Source organism: Chlorocebus sabaeus, chromosome X (genome assembly GCF_047675955.1).
Source record: "Chlorocebus sabaeus isolate Y175 chromosome X, mChlSab1.0.hap1, whole genome shotgun sequence".
NCBI lineage: Eukaryota > Metazoa > Chordata > Mammalia > Primates > Cercopithecidae > Chlorocebus > Chlorocebus sabaeus.
The window spans coordinates 128,965,384-128,978,793 of record NC_132933.1 but is presented as its reverse complement, the minus strand read 5'-3'; the positions used below and the strand labels follow the sequence as shown (position 1 = coordinate 128,978,793).

The 13,410-nt window shown below is 41.2% G+C and overlaps 1 protein-coding gene across 3 annotated transcripts in view; it reads right to left on the bottom strand.

The window, feature by feature from the left end:
* APOO (apolipoprotein O) overlaps positions 1–13,410 on the bottom strand; it is a 74,123-nt gene that overhangs the window by 34,821 nt on the left and 25,892 nt on the right. For 2 of the 3 annotated variants that reach the window (XM_007991306.3, XM_007991307.3), the window contains exons 2-5: positions 12,810–12,917; positions 10,901–11,020; positions 6,322–6,376; positions 802–897 (exon numbers count right to left, since the gene is read on the bottom strand). In XM_007991306.3, the coding sequence (XP_007989497.1) occupies positions 802–897; positions 6,322–6,376; positions 10,901–11,020; positions 12,810–12,917 (379 nt within the window). The remainder of the gene's footprint in view (positions 1–801; positions 898–6,321; positions 6,377–10,900; positions 11,021–12,809; positions 12,918–13,410) is intronic. The other variant, XM_073013837.1, reaches the window with a different exon arrangement.

Here is a 13,410-nt window from a genome sequence, read left to right as displayed (position 1 = left end):
CTGCCTCGGCCTCCCAAAGTGCTGGAATTACAGGCATGAGTCGCCATGCCCAGCACCTCTTTTCTTTATAATTACCCAGCCTCAGATATTCCTTTAGAGCAATGCAAAACAAACTAATACAGGGACCAAACTAGTCTCTATGGTTCTTTTACTGCGGTCTGATTACAGGGTTCATAAACTTTCTTCATTAGGAACGATGGTAACGTCAGAATTTTATATCATAAACATTAAGTTTCCAACCAGTGAAACTTCAAGTAGTTCATAACAAACTCATCTCATCATAGCAAAGTATTTTATCAGCCTTTATTTCCTATATTTTATAATTTAGCAGTATAGTAATACTTTTAAGTTGGCATTTGTTAGCATTTAATTTTAAGCATTTTTAAAGTTTTTGTCATCACTGACTGAAGTCATGACAAATCAAGAAGGTAATAAAATCTCTATTAAATCACTGCCCTATTTACTGTGATTAATATAGCCTGATCTTAATAGTGAAATGTTTAGGAACAGTTTCTCCGGTGTGAAAGACTTTAAAATTTTGCTCTTTCTGGACCGAAGAACAATAGAGATTTGATCAAGTAAATGTGCCTATAAAGGATAACTTCTTTTTTTTACCAAGATTATACAATTTATATTTATGTTTAAAATCAAATATGATAACCGTATCAATTATACATTAAGAAAGCCATGTTTAGGAACCAACTCATTATTCTGAAACCTGGTAAATGAAGGGAAAGAATGAAACATATATTCTATCTCTGCTTTATGAGCTGACTGTTAAACCCACAAAATTGCACCTACCTCTAGCCAAAAGGAGTCCAATAAGGCCAGCAAAACCAATAACACCAAGTCTCGGAAAAAATCCAGGAGGTGCATTTTGGAGATAATCATAGCTGTCTACAATAAAATTAGACCAGGAAGCAGTTCCATAAATTTATCATTAAAAAACAAAACAAAAAGTCTTATACAGTATATAATATGTATATATAATATCAAGGGCTTTTCAAATCACATATTCTCTGCATTCTGCTACTGTACTTCTTTTCAACACATTCTTTTTATGTAACATATAAACAAGATTTACTATTCACATAACAAGTGTCCAATTTTCTTTTCTTTTTTTTTTTTTTTTGAGATGCAGTTTTGCTGTTGTTGCCCAGGCTGGAGTGCAATGGTGTGATCTCAGCTCACAGCAACCTCTGCCTCCCGAGTTCAAGCGATTCTCCTGCCTCAGCCTCAAGTAGCTGGGATTCCAGGCGCCCACCACCTCACCCGGCTAACTTTTGTATTTTTAGTAGAGATGTGCTTTCACCATGTTGGCTAGGCTGGTCTCAAACTCCTGACCTCAGGTGATCCACCCGCCTCAGCTTCCCAAAGTGCTGGGATTACAGGTGTGAGCCACTGCGCCTGCCTGCAAGTGTCCAATTTTCAACGACCTTTGGTCCAACAACTTACTGACAATGAAGTAATGTTAAATTACTTTCATATTCCTGAAAGCAACAGATCTGAATCAGCAATTTGCACAGGGAGGAATACAAACACAGGGATCCTATGCTATTCAAATTCTTGTTATGTACACACAAAAACAGAATAGATTTGGATAAATCTTTGGATAGATCTATTGCTATCTGAAGCTTTGCTACTTGCTCTCTGAAACTCAGGAACCAAAAACAAGCTGTGAGTGGTGGCTCATCCCTATAAGCTCAACACTTTTCAAGGGTAAGGCAGAAGAATCACTTGAGTCCAGGAGTTCAAGGCTGCAGTGAGCTAGGTCCGTGCCACTGCACTCCAGCCTGACAGCCTGAGCCACAGAGCAAGACACAGCCTCTTAAAAAAAAAAAAAAGTCCAGGCGTGGAGGCTCACTCCTGTAATCCCAGCACTTTGGGAGGCCAAGAGGGGAGGATCACAAGGTCAGGAGTTCGAGACCAGCCTGATCAACATGGTAAAACTCCATCTCTACTAAAAATACAAAAAAATTAGCTGGGCGTGGTGGCACATGCCTGTAATCCCAGCTACTGAGGAGGCTGAGGCAGGAGAATTACTTGAACCTGAGAGGTGGAGGCTGCAGTGAGCCAAGATCATGCCACTGCACTCCAGCCTGGGTGACAGAGTGAGACTCCTCAAAAGAAAAAAAAAAAGAAATCAAATACCTTAGACTCAGAAAAATAAGTATCCTTTGCCATCTGAATTCATTATTCAAACTCAAGAACAGAATAAATTTGGATAATAAAGGAAACTTGTAAGTTCACTCAGGAAATAGCCACTGTTGACCACCGCTGATGGTGATAGAATCAATAAAAATAAGTACAACATGTGAACCTATTCATCATGCCTGAACATGCCTTCTGACTTCATTCACATAATGCCTCCTCTCCTTTCCACTGAGCCAATCCCACCTCATAAAAGCCAGCTTGAGTCCTACCTCTACACAAAAGCCTTTCCTAAGCTCATCAGTCCATACCTCTCTCCCTCCTCTAAAGTCCCATCATATTTATTCTCTGTACCATCACTTGGTACCTAATCCTATAGTACCCTGTGTTTAATTATTCAGGTGTGTATCTGGTGTCTCCCCAAGGAGAATGTAAGCTCCATAATGATGGATTGCTTATACTCCTGTGTTATCTTCCTTCAGTGGTAATAACGGATGTTCATTCAATAGATATTTATTAAGAATGATGGCCGGGTGTGGTGGTTCACACCTGTAATCCCAGCACTTTGGGAGGCCAAGGTAGGAGGACTGCTTGAGTCCAGGAGTTCAAGAACAGCCTGGGCAACATGGCAAAGCCCTGTCTCTCCAAAAAGTTTTTAAAAAATTAGCCAGGGGTGGTGATGCATGTCTGTGGTCCCAGCTACTTGGGAGGCTGAGGTGGGAGGATTGCTTTAGTCCAGGAGGTCAAGGCTGCAGTGAGCTATGATCATGCCACTACACTACAGCCTAGGTGACTGAGACCCTGTCTCCAAACAAAAACAGGCCAGGCGTGGTGGCTCACGCCTGTAATCCCAGCACTTTAGGAGGCTGGTGAGGGCAGATCACAAAGTCAGGAGTTCGAGACCAGCCTGACTAACATGGTGAAACCCCATCTCTACTGAAAATACAAAAATTAGCCAGGCGTAGTGGCGTGTGCCTGTAATCCCAGCTACCCAGGAGGCTGGCGCAGGAGAATCACTTGAACCTGGGAGGCAGAGGTTGCAGTGAGCCGAGATCATGCCATTGCACTCCAGCCTGAGCAACAGAGCAAGACTCCGTCTCAAAAAAAAAAAAAAAAAAATCACACTGCCAGGAGTTGATAAATACTGGATGAATTAACAAATGATTTTTAGCTAGGTCATGACTTAAACAAAGCCCTCATGTCTCCTTCTCAATCTCATCTTCAGCACTCCCTATCTGCTTAGGGTTCCTCAAACATCCAATACCAACTCACGCCTCTAAGCCTGATCATGCTGTGACCAGTGCGCAATGCCTGCTTCCAGCAGTCCCATCCCCACCTTTTGGTGTGGCTAACACTGCTCCTTCAAGATTCACTTCAGAAATCCTTCCCTGACTGCTCCCACCTCCTCAATTTCGATTAAACTAATTTCCTTCCTCTGAACCTTCAATAACGGTCTGTGATTATCTCTGTATTTGCACTAGTACTGAATAATGTGTTACATGCATCTCAGTGGTTGTGACCACTGTCTTAATCAATCTCAATTTTCAAGGTCTGGCAGAATGGTGACTTAGAAAATATATGCAGAACTGAAGTAATAAACTGGAAAATTCAGTAATTCTGTCACCTAAGTAATACCAGATACATGCCAGTTTTCCTTTTCCTGGGTTCTTTGGGAAATGTGATCATTTTAAATACGACTATAGGACTTGTATTATGTTTGCATTAATTACTGTCTGGCCTGTTACTTATTTTGCCTTTAGCCTAGTTTTTACTTTCCATCCTCTAGTCTGGGTCATTTGAGGCAATTTTTTACTTCCCTTTATTTCTGCCTACTAGCCCAGTGTTGCTCAATTCTAGATGTGTACACAGAGCAGTTGACAGAGGGACACCCAGATGGCTGTGGTGAGCTGGGCCAAAGTGGGTAAATCACAAAGAAAGGGGAAAGAAGATATGTTTTAAGACTGTACAGAGTCTGGGCAACAAAGTGAGACCCTGTCTCTACAAAAAAATGGAAAAAATTAGCTGGGTGTGATGGCACATGCCTGTAATCCTAGTTACTCGGGAGGATGAGCTGGGAGGATTGCTTGAGCCTAGGAAGTCGAGGCTGCAGTGAGCTATGATCACGTCACTGCATTCCAGCCTAGATGACAGAGTAAGATCCTGTCTCAGAAAAATTTAAACAAGAGACCTCTCAGCCACACACGTACAGATAAAAGACTATATCAGGAGTTCTCTAGTTTCCTCAGATAAAAATGAAGATAATAAGGTATCTATCAGGTTGTTATGAGGATTAATATATATATATATTTCAAATTTTTGTGGGTACATAGTAGGTATATATATTTACGGAGTAAACGAGGTATTTTGGTTCAGCCATACAATGCATAATAATCACATCAGGGTAAATGAGGTATCCTTTACCTCAAGTATTTATCATTTTTCTTTGTGTTACAAGCATCCCAATTCTACTCTTTTAGTTTAATTACAGTAACTAAAAGAGTATAGCTTTTTTAGTTAAATAAAATGTACAATAAGCCAGGCACGGTGGCTCACACCTGTAATTCCAGCACTTTGGGAGGCCGAGGTGGGTGGATCGCCTGAGGTCAGGAGTTCGATACCAGCCTGACCAATATGGTGAAACCCGTCTCTACCAAAAATACAAAAAATAGGCTGGGCGTGGTGGTGTGCGCCTGTAGTCTCAGCTATTCAGGAGGCTGAGACAGAATTGCTTGAACCTGGGAGGTGGAGGTTGCAGTGAGCCAAGACAGTGCCACTGCACTCCAGCCTGGGCAACAGAGTGAGAATCTGTCTCACAGAAATAAAAAATAATAAAATAATAAAAAATAAAATGTACAATAAAGTCTTGTTGACTGCAGTCACCCTTCTGTGCTATCAAATACTAAGTATTATTCATTCTAACTATATTTTTGTACTCATTAACCATCCTTACTCCTCCCCCAATAAACTGGAATTTTTAAAGCACTTAGAATAGTACCTGACATATAAGTCTTAAATAAGTGTTTATGAAATTAATAAAATTAAGATGTTACTTATTAACATGCCTTAATAATTTAAAGAACCAGTAGGGGGCCGGGTACAGTGGCTCACACCTATAGTCCCAATACTTTGGGCCAAGGTGGGCAGATCACTTGAGGTCAGGAATTTGAGACCAGCCCGGCTAACAAGGTAAAACCCTGTCTCTACTAAAAATACAAAAATTAGCTGGACATGGGGCGCACGCTTGTAATCCCAGCTACTCGGGAAGCTGAGGTGGGAGAATCGCTTGAACCTGAGAGACAAAGGTATTAGTGAGCTGAGATTGTGTCACTGCACTCTAGCCTGAGTGACAGTGAGATTTTGTCTCAAAAAAAAAAAAAAAGAACCAGTAGGCAGCTATTACTATGTCTGTCTTCTAATGATAAATTTATCTGACAGTCTCAGAAATATCAGGACATCAATACACTATGATGATCTTAGCAAAGAAATAAACTGTATTCATGTTTATTTTGTTCTATCATGGAAACAAACCCTTGTAAAAACAAGATTTTGTTTCCGAGATACCGAATAAGGGGAATGAAATACGATCGGCAGCTTTACTAATTCACCAGTCTCTGATGAACATTAGTCAGAACATGGACTGTGAATCCAGTTTGTGAGTATATGTGATAAGTGGCCCACAACTGAAAAACAATCAAGGGAAATAAAACCAAATGAAAAAAAAAAAAATGTAAGAACACTATCAATTATGCAATAAGACCTTTCACAGGAGTACCAGCTCAGCTCCTTCCTGCTTCAAAACTTCTAGAGCATGTAATTGCAATGCAAATGAGCTATTCCGATTCAGAAAATCTATTGATGAATTAGTATGGTGTATTACACTGCACCTGGAAATGAGATTTTTTTTTTTTTTTTTTAAGCAGTGTATCTGTACTTGCTAGCCCAAGAATCCTAATGATCTGGAAGAGACTTACCTGACTATTTGGGGACACTAGTTGCCTGAAATCTGATGAAAACAACAGTTCCTCTTCCCAGAAAAATCCACATAGCTCTGAAATTCTGCATATACTTTTAAGGAATCCACAGATTTCTTGGAGCTCATTCATGGAACTCCGATTAAAGAGTTCAATGTTAATGAAGTAGCTGATTATGCCTAATTTAAAATCAACTTACCTAACCCCCATTGAACCAAATTTTGCATCTTGGGCTTAGTTTGGGAGTACGTTTCCTAAAAAGGTAAAAAGAAACTGAATGAAACTATTCACAGGATCTGCTGATTAGAAAGTTAACAGAATAAATATACTTGTCTTTACTGAATAAATTATCATGTTATTAACACTTTTTGAACAAAGGGATACACTGTCTATCTGGGTCTTTTTGTTTGTTTTTCCTATTATAATCTTCCCTTCACTGCAAATAACTCAGCAGAATGGCTTACTACTGCCACAGGAAGCAGATTCCAAGCAGAGTGGTTTCAACAATCCAGCCGTTTCACTCTTCCATTAAAATGGAAAAAACAGACTAAAAACCAATCTCCTTGATACTTAACTGGCAAGCTTTTCTCCATGAGATTAAATCTGTCTTTCATATTAACTACTTCCTGATCTGCCATTAATTAGAGCCTACATCTGGAAACTGCCCATTTGAAGCAAGAATGACCAGCTTTAATGAGACAAAGAAGGCCGGGCGCGGTGGCTCAAGCCTGTAATCCCAGCACTTTGGGAGGCCGAGACGGGCGGATCACGAGGTCAGGAGATAGAGACCATCCTGGCTAACACGGTGAAACCCCGTCTCTACTAAAAAGTACAAAAAACTAGCCGGGCGAGGTGGCGGGCGCCTGTAGTCCCAGCTACTCCGGAGGCTGAGGCAGGAGAATGGCGTAAACCCGGGAGGAGGAGCTTGCGGTGAGCAGAGATCTGGCCACTGCACTCCAGCCTGGGTGACAGAGCCAGACTCCGTCTCAAAAAAAAAAAAAAAAAAAAGAGACAAAGAAGCCTATAGCCCAAAGCACATGAGGTGTCAACATTCTCTTAAAAACAATAAAAAGGCTTTGTGGCCAGGAATGATGGCTCCCTCCTGTAATCCCAGCACTTTGGGAAGCCAAGTTGGGCAGATCACCTGAGGTCAGGAGTTGGAGACCAGCCTGAAACCCTGTCTCTACTAAAAATACAAAAATTAGCCGGGTGTGGTGGCACGCGCCTCTAGTCCTAGCTACTCAGGAGGCTGAAGCAGGAGAGTCACTTGAATCCAGGAAGCGGAGGTTGCAGTGAGCCGAGATGGTGCCACTGCACTCCAGCCTGGGTGACAGAGCGAGACTCTGTCTCCAAAAAAAAAAAAAAGGCTTTGTACATGAACATCACATGATCCTAAAGAAAACAAGGGGACCGCTAGAAGGTACCCACCTTCAAGAAGTCTACAGTGAAGACAAGAAGAAATACATGGGTATCAGAAGGTATCAAAAGTAGTTGCCATTTGGAAAAGGATTTTTTTTTTAATTTTTATTTTTATTAATTTTTTTTTTTTTTTTTTTTGAGATAGAGTTTCGCTCTTGTCACCCAGGCTGGAGTGCAGTGGCGCGATCTCTGCTCACTGCAACCTCCGCCTCCTGGGTTCAAGTGATTGTCCTGCCTCAGCCTCCTGAGTAGCTGCGATTACAGGCACTCACCACCACACCCAGCTAATTTTTGTATTTTTGGTAGAGACAGGGTTGCACTATGTTGGCCAGGCTGGTCTCCAACTCCTGACCTCAGGTGATCCGCCTGCCTCAGCCTCCCAAAGTGCTGGGATTATAGGCGTGAACCACTGCGCCCCGCCTGGAAAAGGATTTGTTTTGTGTACTTCAGTTCAAGTCAGGACAAGCTATCCTCATTCTTTTAAATGACCTGAAACAATAAATGCCGAATTAGGCAGAAGATCTAAAGAACTGAGTATCACTTCATTAGAATCCATTATTTCACACCTGTAATCCCAGTACTTTGGGAGGCTAAGGCAGGAGTATCTCGTGAGGTCAGGAATTTGAGACCAGCTTGGGCAACAGCAGAGACCCCATCTCTACAAAAAAATAAAAATATTAGCTGGGCATGGTGGTATGTGTCTGTAGTCCGAGCTACTTGGGAGGCTGAGGTGGGCAGATCTCTTGAGCCCAGGAGTTCGAGATCAGCCTGGGCAACACGGTGAAACCTTGTCTCTACTAAAAAAAAAAGAAAAAGAAAAAAGAAAAGAAAGGAAAGGAAAGGAAAAGAAAAGAAAGGAAAGGAAAGGAAAAGAAAAGAAACGAAACCTTCAGATCAATATCTAGAATGATTGCCCACTTCTTTTGATAGCTTGATATTTTTACTATTAAAAAAAATTAAGGCTGGGCACAGTGGGTCATGCCTGTAATCTCAGCACTTTGGGAGGCCGAGGTGGGTGGATCACAAGGTCAAGAGATCAAGACCATCCTGGCCAACATGGTGAAATCCCGTCTCTACTAAAAATACAAAAATTAGCTGGGTGTAGTGGCACATGCCTGTAGTCCCAGCTACTTTGCAGGCTGAGGCAGGAGAATCACTTGAACCCGGGAGGTGGAGGTTGCAGTGAGCTGAGACTGTGCCACTGCACTCCAGTCTGGCGACAGAGCGAGACTCCGTCCCAAAAAAAAAACAAAAAACAAAAACAAACTTAAATTGGTTCTTCAAGAAAAGGGCCAGAAATTCCTGGTCTGAAAAAGGAACCAGGAATTAGAAATATTTCTATTCACGAAGACTTTGTTCTACCCAGGAAAATAAAACCATTATAATTACAAAAGCTATTATAATTACAAGAAAGTTTTTATATTTAGTAGTAGTCGAAATAAACATGTAGATAGCTAATCTATCATCCAGAGAGCTATTTTGCTGCACTGAGTATCACACATGGAAGAAAAGGTAAAAAACAAAAAGCAACCTTAGGCTAAAAGGTACAAAGTACTTTTATTGCCAAAAAAAAAAAAGACAGACTACAAATAACAGTAGTCATGCCTACATGATACAAAAATATCCACACAAATTTGCTGACTTTATCTTAACTACCAGAAGTTTAAAAATCTTTTAGAACAAGAGAATACAGTCTAGTCATTTTACAACACATTATGTATAAAGTCTTTAGGTATAACTTAACTCAATAATATGGTTATGATACTTAAGTATAATGGCCTAATTTATATTGTTGATAGAGCCCATGCTTACTATTTTCTTTCTAAATTGGTGAACAAAAGTTCAACAGCAGCATAGGCAAAGGAAATTAAAAATTTTTAAACAAGCTCTGGATGAAAATTGAATTTAGGCCAGGCATGGTGGCTCACGCCTGTAATCCCAGCACTTGAGGAGGACAAGGTGGGCAGATCACTTGAGGTCAGGAGTTCGAGATCAGCCTGGCCAACATGGCAAAACCCCATCTCTACTAAAAATACAAAAATTAGCCAGGCATGGTGGCTCGTGCCTATAATCCCAGCTACTCGGGAGGCTGAGGTGGGAGAATTGCTTGAACCCGGGAGGTGGAGGTTGCAGTGAGTCGAGAGCACACTACTGCACTCCAGCCCGGGCAACAGAGCGAGAATCCGTCTCAAAAAACAAACAAAATAAAAACACAAAAACCAAAAAACCAAAAAGACTAAATTTATAAATCTCAAGCAAGGTAAATCTAGACAATTTCCCACACATCTACATCTATTAGTTTTTATTAAATTTGTCCTCAATTTTCAAAATCAGGATCAAGTATAGCAAATATATGTATCAAAGCCTACAAAAGCATTCTATAGATTGTAAACATTGGTTACTTATGTTAAAAATCACATAAATACTTTTCATTTAAGTAATGACAAATGCCTGACCTAAAACCCAGGCAGGGACAGACACCCATCTGTATACGTAGTTCTTTGGTCACTAGGACAAATAGTTCAGTAATCTAGTATGGAATTCTACCCTGTTTTAGTATCTACCCTCCTATTATGGCATTCAAAATGCCATATCCACTCCTGGTTTAAGTGGCACTGATTTGTATACTGGGGGAGAAAAACTTCGCAATTTTTATGTAAGTGTTTACACTGCATCTTTTTCCTTTGTTTAGAGTTCCAGGCCACAAGCCTCCCCTGGTAGACAACAATGTTTTCATAACTGCAAGCAACAAGGTAGTTCCTAGCCCCTCTGCTCTCTAGTCAAGGTGTTACGCACTGTCCAGGGAGTGGGAAATTCTCTCTGCAGCTGTGGCAACAGCTGTCACCAGGAAGCTAGAGCATCTCTACACCCCCTCCTCAGATGGCACTGAAGAACATCTGTAAGTCAGGCACTTTTAACTTGGAGCCTGTTATTTAAAATTTTTTTGTGGGTATGCAGTAGGTACACACATTTATGGGGTACATGAGATGTGTTGACATAGGCATGCAATGTGAAATAAGCACAATATGGAGAATGGGGAATTCATCCCCTCAAGCATTTATCCTTAGTGTTACAAACAATCCAATTACACTCTTTATTTTAAAATGTACAATTAAATTATTGACTGTAGTCACCCTGTTGTGCTATCAAATAGTAGGTTTTATTCATTCTTGCTATTTTTTTTTGCACCCAGTAGCCATCCCCACCTTTCCCCCAGACCCCCACTACCCTTCCCAGCCTCTGTCAGCCATCTCAGGGCCCTTTATCATGCCTTTTTCCAAAAACATGCAGCCAATACAGACTTTTCTCTATTGACTCTAAACAGAAATGCGTTCACTCCATTTTCAGAACAGTTGTACCTGACACCAGGTTGTGTATGGCTCACAATAGTGTCGGAGCTGTGAGATGCTTTCTTCAAGCTGGCTCCTTGCCTCCTCCACATACTTCGATTGACCCTCGGGAACTGAATAGAGTGAAAGCTGCACACATTAAAACAAAACAAATATTTAAAAGACGTATTGTCTACAGGATAAATTTACCAAATTTGTAAGTATTTAATATAATATTTCTAATAATTCATGAATTACAGTGACTCTCTGGTCGGGCGTGGTGGTTCACGCTTGTAATCCCAGCACTTTGAGAAGCCAAGGCAGGCGGATCACTTAAGGTCAGGAGTTTGAGACCAGCCTGGCCAACATGGCGAAACCCCATCTCTACTAAAAATACAAAACTTAGCCAGGTGTTGCGGTAGGCGCCTGTAATCCCAGCTACTCGAGAGGCTGAGGCAGGATAATCGCTTGAACCTGGGAAGTGGAGGGAGCGGTAAGCCAAGATCGTGCCACTACACTCCAGCCTGGGCAAGAGCGAGACTCTATCTCAAAAATAGTAATAATAATGCTTCATGAATTCCAGTGACTCTTAAGGGTTACGAGCAACCTGAACTTTACCTAGAAACATCTCTGCACCTTATTTCCTTAATCAACAAGGCCAAGGCCAAAAGGGCAGGGCTATGAGGTGTCCTACCTTCTCCCCATCCACTGACTGCAAACAAAGCAGCTCCTCTTTATCCATTTTATATACTGGTATTTGGTATTCCACCTTAGATTGAGTTTGGAAAAAGGATTTTATTACTCTAAAGGGTGGGTAAAGGGGTTAAAAAAGCTTGAGAGTAACCAAAGGGTATGTCATTCAGTTCAAATGATTGGTCTGATGTTAATAAAAGCAGGAGAGCAGGTTTATTCCCCACCCAGAGAACTTCTCACAGCCATGGCTGACTGCCTTCTTCACCCTCAAAAAATGCCACTGTGCCAAGGCCTGAGAAGATAGTAAAGGGCAAAAGATAAGCTAATTAGCTTTATGTAAACACCAATCATGTAACCCTACCCAGGACTGAAGGTAGATCCTTACCTCACTTTATTCAAAGGCAACAGAAACTGAATATCCAAAATAGTTAGTGGGAAGTACAGACCAAAAAGGAATGTAAACAGTAGAGAGAAGATTTCTTGTTTTTTAAATTTAGTATTTATTAAGTGTATACTTATGAGCGTCTCCTCCAGCCAAGAAACAGAAAGGATCCAGAACTCTAATTTCTTAGAGAAGAAAAAATGTGAGTATCTTCCTGGCTTGATAAGAATCAAGATAAGCCAAGAATCAGAGAGATCACTTAGAAAAGTGAGTTGTGCTTATAACCTATCTGGACACAGTGGATTCCCCAGTAAACATTTATAAAGTATTCCTTAATTGTGCCCTTAGCTAAGTATCATTAAAGTTTACCTGTTGAAAAAGCCATAGTTTAATAATTTCCCACAAATTAAACAAACTATAAGGAAATATATTTTCTCCGTTTAAATGTCTTCCACCTGGGCACGGTGGCTCACGCTTGTAATCCCAGAACTTTGGGAGGCTGAGGCGGGTGGTGGATCACCTGAGGTCGGAAGTTTGAGACTAGCCTGGCCAACATGGTGAAACCTTGTCTCTACTAAAAATACAAAATTAGCCAGGCGTGGTGGCACATGCCTGTAATCCCAGCTACTTGGGAGGCTGAGGCAGGAAAATGGCTTGAACCCAGGAGAAGGAGGTTGCAGTGAGCTGAGATCGCACCATTACACTCCAGCCTGGGCAACAAGAGCGAAACTCTGTCTCTAAATAAATAAATAAATAAATGTCTTTTAAACAGTCACATCTTCCTGATATACAATTTGAAAAAAATTATCCTACAGTAACTAAATCAGACACTCAAAATATATCACAACATGAACAACATGTTACCTCATCAACCTTCACGGAATTTTTGGGAGGTGAGTCCTTTTTTGGTGCTGCATAGACTTTGAAGGTGAGCAAGCTCAGGCTGGCTGGCCCCACGGACCTCTGAATTACCTGAAATGCAGAAGCAATCTTAAACCTTCTATCTTACAAACCGAATGTGAAGAACGTGAGCATATTTATAACCTCAGCCACTCCACACCCTGAAAAGCTTACTGTGCTTTATTTTAATTTATTTTTATATTTTCGAGATGGAGTCTTGCTCTGTTGCCCAGGCTGGTCTGTAGTGGCGTGATCTCAGCTCACTGCAACCTCCACCTCCCAGGTTCAAGCGATTCTCCTACCTTAGCCTCCCAAGTAGCTGGGATTACAGGCATCTGCCACCACACCCAGCTAATTTTTGTATTTTTAGTAGAGATGGGGTTTCGCCATGTTGGCCAGGCTGGTCTTGAACTCCCGACCTCGGGTAATCCGCCTGCCTCGGTCTCCCAAAGTGCTGGGATTACAGGCGTGAGCCACTGCATCTGGCCTACAAAATATATTTTTTAAAAATCAGCCAGGCAGGGTGGTATGTGCCTGTAGTCCCAGCTACTCAGGAGACTGAGGT